The sequence below is a fragment of the Pyxicephalus adspersus genome, chromosome 5 (assembly GCF_032062135.1).
Source record: "Pyxicephalus adspersus chromosome 5, UCB_Pads_2.0, whole genome shotgun sequence".
Lineage (NCBI taxonomy): Eukaryota > Metazoa > Chordata > Amphibia > Anura > Pyxicephalidae > Pyxicephalus > Pyxicephalus adspersus.
Genome location: NC_092862.1, coordinates 91,251,746 through 91,264,091, shown reverse-complemented (window position 1 = coordinate 91,264,091; position 12,346 = coordinate 91,251,746). Strand labels below are relative to the sequence as shown.

The window sequence follows — 12,346 nt, the reverse complement described above, 5'->3', positions numbered from 1 at the left end:
TAATTCTTCATACCTCATTTTTTTGTAATTTTCTATTGTCTAATGGCTTTAGTTTTGAGACCTTGTAGCTGCTTGACTCTGACAGGACACAACTTATACTGGGCTCCACAGAAAATGGCAAAAATAGCCTCTGGACTATTAACCTTACTGCAGGTGGTCCAAGACATCTACAACATTTCTGAAGTAACTTACTGAAGATGGATGAATGATGACATCACTATTGCTTAACACAGAACATCAAAGACAAAAGTTTGAACTAACTTGGTGAACGTGGAAACTTTCAATAACTGTCCTCATGTAAAAAAGGACATGTTTTCTTCTGTCCTTTTCACATATTTAGCATATATTTAGTAGCATGGCGACTAAGCTGAAATGCACTCACTTTCACATCATGGAGTCTTAGTTCATGTGCCATGAGGGACTCAAGCTATTAGCACATGAAACTGCCATATTGTATAGACAAACAACAGAGTCCTGCAATGTAAAAGTCGTGCGATAAATCTGTGATAAATATTCTTTTACTGGACAAATTTTTTGGAATTCTGTAGTCAGTCTCAATTGTATATGTTTAGAAGGGACTACTTTTCTTCACCTAAGCAGAAACACCTTGCACCATTGATGTCACAGCTGTTTTTGGATAAAAGTACAGTTTACATTGTGTAAGTGGCCATCTGCCTTATATAAAGCCACATGATCACTGCACTTGTAGCATGCCATGGCGCATCATTTTTTCGGCCTTTAAGGAAAAAACTATGTCAGGCCTTACCAGTGTGGCTTCTTTTATGTACCATGAGTACATTGGGGCCGATGCATATTATCCCACAGATATCACATTTTAGTTTTCCGTTAGGAAGTCGAATACCTCCAACTCCTGTCAAGGCTTTGGTGCCTTGTCCGTTCAGCGTGCCATTCATTTTCTCCCCTGCTGCATCAATCATTCGTAAATCTTCCGCGCATTCTTCACCATTCATTTCACAGGCACGACCATTCTCTTCATCACTGTGAGTTTCTACTTTAATATTATCAGCTAAAAGAGAATAATAACAAAAACAGCTGTTTTTTTTTTTTTTCATGTACACTTACCAAAACAATACAGTACCAATACAATACAATTTTTCTTTCCTTAAATGCACATTTTCAAATGTTTACACCAAACCTTTTGAATTACAAAGAATAGAAGTTGAAAAAACAAAAACCCATGCAAACATTCCCACCATTTAAAAAAAAATGTCCAATGCAGGCACCTAGAGTGGTCTTAATTTTTGTTGCTTAGCCTTCCAGAAATTACCAGAAGCTTTGAAATTCAGGGTGCTTGGGTATACAGAAACTGGCTTAAGTTCTTGATTCAAGCCCTGGTCTGTTCCTGTCTGTTTTTTTATTAATGAACAGTGAAGCCACTAAAAAAATGTGAGTGAACAGTGAAGCATGGGAGGCACACGCTTAGATTTCTAGCCTACATAATAATTGTTTGCTTAAAGAAAAGTTAAAGCATATCTAAATCAAAAACAAAAAGGACTATATTGCAGCCTGCCAGTTCTTAGGTGGGGTGGCTGTATTCATTTTAAGTTTTCAGAGTAAGAACGTTTTCAGTAAGTACAGAGGATAGCTACTGACCTCTGCAAAAATGCACTTTGAAGGAAAATATAAAAAAGAATTATATCTTCCTTGTGTAAACGTCTAGAAATGAGTCCTGCCATGAAGGGACAGAAAGTGTGTTATTTGTAGGAATATGTGTTGGAAGGAATGCTGGGTAAACATTTTTAATTAGTAATTAATTCCCAGTCAAACAATTATCAGTTAACTTTAAATCATCTGGTATATTTATTTCCATTATTGTTGATCTGGAAATATGACAGAAAGCTGTTGCACAGTAACCAAAACAAAAAGCAATAAACAGACATTAAATACAGACCAACAAGCAATATTCTAAGAGCAGGTGTCAAATGAATGTGATACTCCAATAAAAGTACAGGAAAATTATACTGAATAATTAATGAATCAAATTGACTTATCTTTTTAATAATGAAATTTCTCCCAAAAGGTGATAAATGAAATGCTAGCATCTCATATCAGTAAAAATGTAAACTTTTACATTTCCCATATCTGTTGTAAAAGTGACTTTATGTTATATGTGACTACTCAGAATCCATGACATATGTTGAAAAGTTCTGAAGTCTCTTTGCAAAGCAATATGCCGTCTACTACTTGCTTTTCATGGACCATTATCTGAATATGTCTGCTTACATCATCAGAGCTTAATGCAGGCACATGTAAGGTAAATATACTTTATTATACCTACTGTGCAATCTGCTCAAATACCATCCATCTATATAAATTTAAAAGCATACAAACCCAGCTAATGACCTAAAATATCTAAATAAACAAATAAAAAAACCCAGCAAGGTATTTCGGCAGAACATGCAAAACACCACCGCATGCCACAATGTTACCACATACTATAGGTGCATGCATGAAAATGTTAACCATGCCATTGTGCGCCAAGAACATACAGTACTTACGGGAAAAGTTTTTGAAGATTATAGCGTGTAAATCCCTAAACCGCTCAGCCTCATGTATAGCTGCAATGAAGAAGGCAAACAGGATGCTGGTTGAACAAACCACTTTCAAGGCTTCTTTGAAGTGGTGATACTGTTTGTCACAGTTATATTATCCTCAAAGTACAAGGTATGTATGACACAAGCCTAGTATACTTTATATATCATAGCATTAACCTGATACATGTTGTCAAAAATTCAATTAAGAATACATTTTTTTTTTTTTTTGTGCTTAAGTAAGTGCATGCTGTGCTTAGGTATGTGCTTAGGTAACAGGATTATTCACCATTTTGTCACAGAAAAAAAATTTTCAACCTCATCATTGGTAAAATGTATTAGGTTCTTTCTACCATGTTCCCATAGACCAAAACTAAGACCTTTTAAGAAGTAGATATAAAAACAAGATAAATTGGCATTTAACTTTAAGGAAAACACCAATAGGCATCTATGTTATGATGCTGTAATATTGGGTAACTCCATTTATAAAACAGGGAATCTAACATTCCCTGGTGGTAATCAATTACTGCCAATAAAAAAAGGACCTGGAAGAAATGTCAGATTCCCCGTTTTAAAAGTAGAGCCCTAAGAATACATTTGCATGCTAATGTTTTAAAAACAGTTACAGGAAAAATAGTTTTATTTCCAGGGAAGAGAACTAGCCAATTGCCCTTTATAAATTAGAAACAGTCTAGTTAGAGAGCTTGTGTTGCTATTTTGTGCGCTCATAATTTCCTAAGAAACTAGAATAACCACATGATCAATATCTTATCTGTCTTATATACATCTTCCACATTCTATACTTGGCAACATAAAAAATTCTAACCTCATTATGAGTAAATGTAACACTCCAGTTACCTGCTGATTGCCCCCTCCCAAAAAAAAAACAAAAACAGCAGTCAAGTTTTTCATAGATCACATGCGCAGGAGACAAATAAATATGCATGTTCTGCTATGAAAAATTCTGATCATAAAACCACACAACAATAATATACTATTCACTTTACTGTCCTTAGGTGGAAACACTTTTCATTTATTCTTTGTAGTTGACCTCAAATGAGATATATCTAGTTTTCAACAAAACTATTTAGGTTTTCCTTTTCCTGGTAAAGATGCAGAGATGTGCAACATGTTGCCTTTACTGATACAGAAAACTGATGATTCTTCCAGGGTTTTATCCTGTCTGATCCTGGCTGGGCAGGGAACTTCAGCAAGGGTATGATAAGCTATCTCCCATGGGACAAATGTTCAGTATGACCGCACCCAGGCAGCCTATGTGCTAAGATTTCCTTGAAAAACAAGATGCTTGTGTAACTTCATATATTAAACATAATCCCAAGTTATGTCATTTTAAGCATAATCCCCATGTTATGTCACTTTGTTGCTGGAAAATGTTTAGAAGAGTTATTTTAAAACTTTTTTTCAGAACCCAATCACTAAACTAAAAACTTTAAAATTCATGTTATTTCAAAAGTCACTTTCAATTCAGACACTTGCTGCTATATAGTAAAAACCCTTTTCTCTTGTCTCCTTCTTGTCCTGCATTCTCACCCTTCTGATGCAAACCCCTCTTTGCTGGAGGTCATGTAGATAGACATTGGCTAATAAAAAGATGTAAAAGATCAGATCACTTTTCCTTTATTAGTATTTTTAAACAAATAAATGACTTATTTGTTTGCTAAAGTAACAACCTAAATTCCTTTAGTAAATCAACAAATTCTCTGGGTTTTCTTCCATGAAGTGGCTCCACAACATTTTAATGGGATTCAAATCAGGGCTTTGATTAGGGCAGTCTGTGAAATGCAATTTCTTCTTTTTTGACAATTTCTCAGTGGATTTAATTTTGTGCATCAACATTACTGTGCTAATATATTAATTTTAATTTACCTTTAAATTTTGAACAGATGGCCTGACATTCTCATCAAGCACAGTTTGATATAATACAGAATTCAAATATGTCTTGGTGACTGCAAGCTGCCCAAAAAATCCCAAACCAACAGACAACCACAACATTTTTATCACCGTGCTTCAAAATTGGTATCATAATCGTACAGTGTACAAACACCCCTATCTCCAATTCAACTTTAGACTTGCTCCAATGTTGTTTTTAGAAAGCAATGGCATGGTGGTAAGGGTGATGTACAATAGAGCAGCCCAAGTGAGGCAGTTCAACCCGGGTGATTGGGTACTAGTGCTGGTTCCCATGGTAGAAAGCAAATTTCTGGCCAAGTGGCAAGGTCCTTTTGAAGTGGTAGAAAGGGTTGGAGAAGTAACTGAAGTAAGTCACTGACCCCAAGGTAACGATAAACATTAAACCATACAGAATCCCGGAGGCTCGGAGACAAGCGGTCTCTGAAGAGGTAAGGCGTATGTTAGATCTGCAGGTTATTGAGGAGTCCAAAAGTGGCTGGTCCAGCCCTATTGTATTGGTGCCTAAGCCAAATGGGACCTGGCGGTTCTGCAATGACTTCCACCGACTAAATGAAGTCTCTAAATGCGATTCCTATCCTATGCCTCGGGTAGATGAGTTAATTGAAAGGTTGGGACCAGCTAGGTATATTACCACACTTGACCTCACCAAAGGATACTGGCAGATTCCCCTATCAGAGGAGGCGAAAGAAAAGACTGCCTTCTCCACCCCAGACGGACACTTTTAATATAGAAGGATGCCTTTTGGGTTACAAGGGGCACCTGCCACTTTCCAGAGATCAATGGATAGGGTCTTGAGGCCCCATAAAAGGTACGCAGCAGCATACTTGGACGATATTGTGGTCTTTAGCACAGACTGGGAAACACATCTAGCTAAGGTACAGGCAGTGCTTGATTCTCTCAGGAAAGCGGGCTTTACTGCTAACCCTGAGAAGTGCGCTATTGGGTTGGAGGAGGCTCGCTATCTGGGGTATATTGTAGGTAAGGACACAATAAGACCACAGGTAAACAAAGTGGAGGCAATTCAAAATTGGCCACAGCCTCTGACAAAAAAACAAGTGAAGGCATTCTTGGGGATTGTTGGCTATTACCGCAGATTTGTCCCAAACTTTCCCTCCATTGTAGCACCATTAACAGACCTTACAAAAGGGAAAAAGTCAGTAATGGTCAAGTGGTCTCAGGAGGCAGGAAAAGCGTTTCAGGACCTTAAAAAAACCCTGTGCAGTCAGCCTGTTCTGATAGCACCAGACTTCTCAAAAGAATTTATTGTCCAGACCGATGCCTCAGAGGTGGGTTTAGGGGCAGTAATGTCAAAGGAGGTAAATGGGGAAGAACACCCCATTATATATCTGAGCAGAAAACTCACCTCCTGTGAGAGAAACGACTCAATCGTGGAGAGGGAGTGTTTGGCTATAAAGTGGGCCCTCGAAGCTCTCCGGTACTATTTGGCAGGTAGAAAGTTCCAGTTGGTATCGGACCATGCCCCTTTAAGGTGGATGTGCCGAAATAAAGGGAACAATGCAAGGGTGACAAGGTGGTTCCTGGCGCTACAGGACTTTAATTTTGTGGTAGAGCACAGGGCAGGTTGTTGTCTTTTTTTGCAATAAACCCTGATTTGGCATCCAGTCCTGCTTAGTTGCCTACCATTTGTTCAGCTAATTCCCACAATACATAAACCTTTTATTTAAAGTAAAATTTTGTTTGTTTTTTTAAGTGCAACACCCTTTATTGGGAACGCAGAGCCTCCCGGGATGCATTACGTAGATATCCCGGGAGGCTCTGCGGTCCCATTAAAAGTACAGTGTTGCACTTAAAAAAAAATTTTTTTACTTGAAATAAAAGGCTTGTCTACCCTTTTATGTAAAGTAAAAATTCTCAGTTTCTGTATGCTTTAAAGACAACAACAAATACTCTGCTCTCTAAAATTACTATATTCGCAGGTCACAGTACATTAGCATGATGATGATAAAATTGCCGATCTCACGCATGCACGTGAGATCAGAAAGTTTTTCCCCAATCTACGCCACCTGATCTCGCGCCTGCGCAGTGCGAGATCAGGTGACGCAGGAAGAAGAACCCGGAAGATGAAAAAAGGAGATGTCAGCGCCTGGGAGCACCAGGCAGAAGACAGAAACCAGGATGACATGGGACCCGATAGAAGAAACCTCCTGACAGATAGATTGCTCTGAGGGATTCAAGGAAAGTGTGAAACAAAGACATATTATTTACCAAAACCAATGCTTGTTCTGCAGTTTTTGCATTCCAAATCCTCATTGTTCTATCGTCGGACGTAGACACCAACCATCTTCTGTTGTAGCTCCAGCCCAAACCATTGATTGCACCATTATGGCCTATTAGAAAAAGGAAATAAATTAATTACATAAAATGTTAGTGCATCACATGGGGAGATTTACATATTCTATTTGTACTGGTGACTTCCATAGAAAGTGATAGGAAATAAAATGTTACTGGTATAGTTGTCTCAGAACAAGTAGTGGAGTAAAGCTTTTAGTGGAGTCATCTGTTCCCATGAAAATAAGGTGGTAAGTTTGCAATGTGTTTATCGCTTCCTCATGCCAGTACTACATAGTAGAGTCCTTGTAGCAGCCCCATGGGAAATGAATAGGAGTAGTACTGTACTGCTCACTGCCATCAGCTGTCAAATGTGCAGGTGCAAATTCTTTAAGAACCACCACTGCAGTGAAAGTGTTAGAGGGAGCTGCATGGGATTGCGCAAATTAGAGGACTGAACCTGCACTTACTTTTCGGAAGTTCCCTCTTAGTTTATGCTGTCTTCTAAATAGGAAGTGAAATCTTCCATACAGGACAGTCAGTGAAAAAAACAACAAGGGACAGGAAGTTTTACCAGAGGTCAGAATGTGGAAGAAAAGAAGGAAGAAGATGGTGGTGCTTGCAACGGAATGGGTACAGGCAAGTATCATATTAGTTCCACTTATAAACCGTTATATATATTTGAACTAATTAGATGTAAGAATTTTGCATAAACTTGATATAAAATTATTATAAATAGACAAAGAAACATGGTTTATAGATTTAAAAATAACTTAAGTTTTGACAGTAGTATTAAAAAAGACAGCAAAATTGTTTGGGAAATCTTAATAAATAGGTTTGAAGAGCAAATTAGGCAGCTTGGTGCAGTAAGTAAATGCTTAATTATTTTGTTACCCAATTTCAGTAGTCCATCAAAAAAAGTAAAAATCAAATGAAAGCTCATAATAATTTTTCATCAGCTATCCAAATGTAATATAGTCCAATGACATGTAAAATAGTGTTGAACTTTGACCATGGAAGGCAAAGCAATAATTTTGCTTAAAAGCCTGTACATCCGTAACACATATTCTCATTTTTTTAGCATATTTGCAAATCCTGTAGATGGCTGTACCCAGCTCTTCTCCTGATGCTTGGTGTTTGGCCCAGTGCTGTCACATGAGGACAGGCGGAAAGCCCTGTGAAAACTCCAACCCCTTCCTTGCTTGCAGCAGCTAAACGGAGAAGTAAGTATGTGCTATTACAGTATTAAAGTATACCTGTTTCTTTTCTCATTCTTTTGCACATTTAAGAAAAGTTTGTCTCTTTGCTTACCTATTTAGTACGAGTACTTTACTTGATGGAATGTAGCAAGTTTAATGGTAGTAGACTTAATAATAGTATAAATATGCCTTCCAAAAAGATGACAAAGGCTTACTACTGCAGCTTTATAATATTTAAATAGAAATATTAAAAAGTTGAATATTAATTATTACAAGAGTAATACCTTATATCAATTCAAAATTAGGGGCAGGATCAGACCTGCAGCAGGAGCAAGGAATCCTGCTTATTACCTTGCCAGCCAATCAGCTGCTCATACTGTAAGTAAACTTGATAAAAAATTATCCTCATTAGCTCTCTATTGGGCAGCCGAAAGTAGATGCCACATGTTGCAGGGGAGTAGATGCAGGGGAGGCCACAGGAATGAGGAAGCGATAACCACACAATTATCTCACTGCAAGTGTGAACATAACCTACATGGACTGCTGAACAGCCCTAACCATAAAGGTTGTCATGTTATGACTGTCCAGCTATGAAGAACTCAGCTATTTAACAAATGTCATCACTTTGACCAAAAACAAATTAATGTGCACATTCATTTCACATTAACTAAGCAGTAGTATATTTTGACCACTGTAATACTAGTGTAATAAATGTACATTTGTAGAGTACAACCTCACATTTTAGGAATGTGGCAGGATTAGGACAGATATGAATAGAACACTACGTGCTGCATTTTATGTGTATATATGTGTGGAGAAATGCCCAGTGGAAAATAGATAGTGATATTTTTATTATTATTCATTTTTATATAGCACTGACATATTACGAAGCACTTCACAAAGTCCATTGTCATGTCACAAATTGTCCTTTAAGGTGGCTCACAATCTAATACAAGAGTATTCTTGAGCATTATGTTTTTGTTTTTTCTATTTGTCCTATTGTTTTTCATATTTACAATGTGCATCTATCTATAAACTATCCATATTGTCAAAAGAAGTGTAACTGTTCTTTTTGTTTTATAAAATGAGCCTGTGCCCAGATTACAAAATGATTTGAAGTATCTTTCTGAACAAGCAGTTAAAGCACTTTAAAACAAATTTACATTTTAATCTGTGACTGTACGAACTATGGATAGCTTTTATGTTCCTCCACTGGAGTAAATTTTATGTCCCTCCACTGGTCTTTTTGGCTATCTGTAAGGGTAAAATTCTTCTCACTGGCCAGCAATGTAGGAGGCATTCATCCCACTTTCCATCATGCTAATATACTATGACCTGTGGATATAGTAAATATAGAGAGTATTTGTTTATATCTTTAAAGCATACTGTAGGCAACCAGCAGGAAAGGTAATAGAGGGCAGATATGTGCCATGCAGGTTGCTGATCTCAATACTCTAAATTCCAGGGATTTCAATGTGGCTGTTCTAGCAGGCCATCCCGGGTTTTCCCCTCTGCTGGAGAAAAGTCCAGGTGCAGCTCCCAGAGGGAGTAAAAAGGGAATAGCTGCCAAAGAGCAGGAGGAGGAAACAGAGACTTTACTGGAGGGGGCTGGAGAACCTTCCTCTACACAGTGTTCCTGAGAGAGAAAGAGAGACAAGACTCTACAGACAAAGTGACCTAGTTGTTTTTCTGCCTTCTTGTTGGAACTGGACTTTTATAGCCCCAGGACAGCTGGAGACAAGTGTTTGTTTGTTTTTTTATCTCTAACTGGCTGAAGTTAAGCCACCCTGTTGGGACAATTGTTTGTTGTTGTTTTTTTTTTCAATAAACCCTGATTTGGCATCCAGTCCTGCTAGTTGCCTACCATTTGCCCAGCTAATTCCCACAATATATATAGAGAGAAACTAGTCAACAGTTAGGTCTACTTGCACGATAATTGTTGTTACCCAACACTTGCAAAATCCAACACTCTCCTTGTTTGAGAAGTTTCCACTTCCTCACCCTGTCCTAAGAAATTCCTGTTTTCACAATATAGCTGTCTGAGCAAGAACTATAAAAGAGAAGTGTTTAATTCTAGTGAAATGCAGGGAAGAGGGGAACAATGTATTTTCTGTTGCTCCTACATTCTCCACACAGTTTTTAAGGACCAAAGCAGTTATGATCAAAAATCTGTACAGTGACATTTACTAAAGTGAATCTTCTTGGTAAATGTGTTTGAATAACAGTGAATGAGTTACCTAAAATGAATATGCAGTGAATGTCAAATTCACTGCTTAATAAATGTTCTCCTAAATTGCAGACATATGCAGTTTACCACTAACAATTAATTTGAGCCTTTAAAATGTAACAACATTTACCCTCCTAACTTCCTGACCCTAAATTACTCTAAACACCAACTTAAAGCCTTGCTCCATCCAACTGTGTGTTTCAATTAGTGATATTAGCCCTTTATTTCATGTCAGGGAAACAACAAAAACACATTTTAACCACTACCTGTCTTCAGTTAACATATTAGGACACACTTAATACTGATCTTCCGGTAATTTAAATGGCTATGAACAGCTGAGTGTGTGCACAATTGAAGACAACTTGAGAGTGAGCTTTTTTGAGAGGAGACATCTGGGGGCAGTGATCAAGAGCCTTGTTAACTAGCTCCTTACCCCATGATCACTAAGATAACAAAGATAAACACCCATATGAGTTTTTAATTGGCAGAGAGGAACAGTGTGTGATAAAAGAACAGTTTTTATATTGATAAAAGGCAACAGGGCTTTGTGAGCCCAAGGTTCATGGTTATGTGTGTGGTGGGGAAGCTGATCCCTCTGATGCCATCACACAGAAGACCTTTAAATCGATGAAAAACCTAATGCTCTTCATTTGAAAAAAAAAGGGTGAGAACACGTTGAGGCTGGTAGTCTAGTCTGAATTTTGTTTTCTGTTTGATCATGTGGACAGTCAGACATTTGAAAATGTTTTTACCTGGGGAGGAGATGGCAGCAGGATGAACTATGGATAGAAGGTAGGCTGGGAGAGGTAATGTGACATAACTGATAACTGCAATTTTATTCAAAGTTCAGTTATCCTGCTTGACCCCTTTCCCTGACCTAAAACAACAACTCTCCCCCTTAAACATGTATATATACCAAAATCCAGTGAATGTGATTTCACTGTTGCTTTACATCCTGAGCTGTCCTGTTTATACCTAGGCATTACAGCCAGATACATCAGATATAGGGCTGTCTTTCAAAGTTAGTAGACTTTGTAAGTTACTGTTAACTGTTTCCAATGGGATAAGAGCCTGAATTCCTTTTTCTAAGCTACTATCCATTTTTTTCCCAATAAACTCTTACAACACTGCTGCTTTTACCTTTATTTCTGAACTGCCTTATTGTTATTGAACTGCCTTTTTTTTTGTTATCAGCATACTGTTTTCTAAATACTTCTGTACCAGCCTTCTTTTCACACAGCAGCAATTTAGGAGAGCTTTCTCTAATATGTAATAGCTGTTCCTTGAATATATGTCCTAATTGTAGAATTTATACCCATTTTTTGATTTGGAGACAACTTTTTTCTCAGAATTTAGAACCAACTGGACAAATAGAGAGGCTACATCTCCAAAACAAAACAGAAACAGCAATAAACACCTGACAGTCAAACCCAAAAGTTTGGCCTTTTGCCAGGAAAAGTCTGAGGTGATAACTTATTGTGATCATGACTGGTTGATAGTTTTCATCATTACACAGGGGGAGGGGGACAAGTTTAGAGCTGTCTCCTTTGAGTGAGAAAGACATGATGACTTCAGGTTAGCATGTGTTTGAGATAAATTAAAGATGGTTCTGAATTTAAAGATTCATTTCAGCTTGTAAACTATGAAGTTGCTTTGGAACTTTCATACATATTCCCATAGCGTAACGACAGACAGATCTCTTACCAAGAATATTGGTAGAGGGATTACTGACTCTTCTCTGCTGAACAAAGACTAATCTCAGATTTGTAATATTTTGAAGCTGGTTATATTAATTTAATTGTTTCCATGCCTATTAATGTTAAATAGTGGAATTCAGTCCTATTACACATCAAATCTCTGCCAAGTTAAAACTAGGTGGCAAAATGATTTAAACATGCAGGCATATTGTCAGATTTGCAGCAAAAGGCCAAGCCCCATCTCCAGCCCTTCTACTGGGTAACAGGGGTACATATAACACTAAAGAAGGAATAGGAACACCTCGAAGATAGAAGGGACTTCTACAGTGGACTATAACCATGATTCTAATAAAGGCCATCTCTGGTGTTTTTTTTTAATTTTAAATTATAAATTTGTACTGCCCAGGTGTGTAACATTTTAAATTTAAGGTTTTTATTTGCAATGTTCAA

At 37.5% G+C, this 12,346-nt stretch overlaps 1 protein-coding gene across 9 annotated transcripts in view; it reads right to left on the bottom strand.

Moving 5' to 3' along the window:
• IKZF1 (IKAROS family zinc finger 1) overlaps positions 1–12,346 on the bottom strand; it is a 75,054-nt gene that overhangs the window by 25,286 nt on the left and 37,422 nt on the right. For 6 of the 9 annotated variants that reach the window (XM_072412105.1, XM_072412109.1, XM_072412106.1 and 3 more), the window contains exon 4: positions 767–1,027. The exons of 2 other annotated variants lie outside the window; for them this stretch is intronic. In XM_072412105.1, the coding sequence (XP_072268206.1) occupies positions 767–1,027 (261 nt within the window). The remainder of the gene's footprint in view (positions 1–766; positions 1,028–12,346) is intronic. One more of the 9 variants, XM_072412107.1, reaches the window with a different exon arrangement.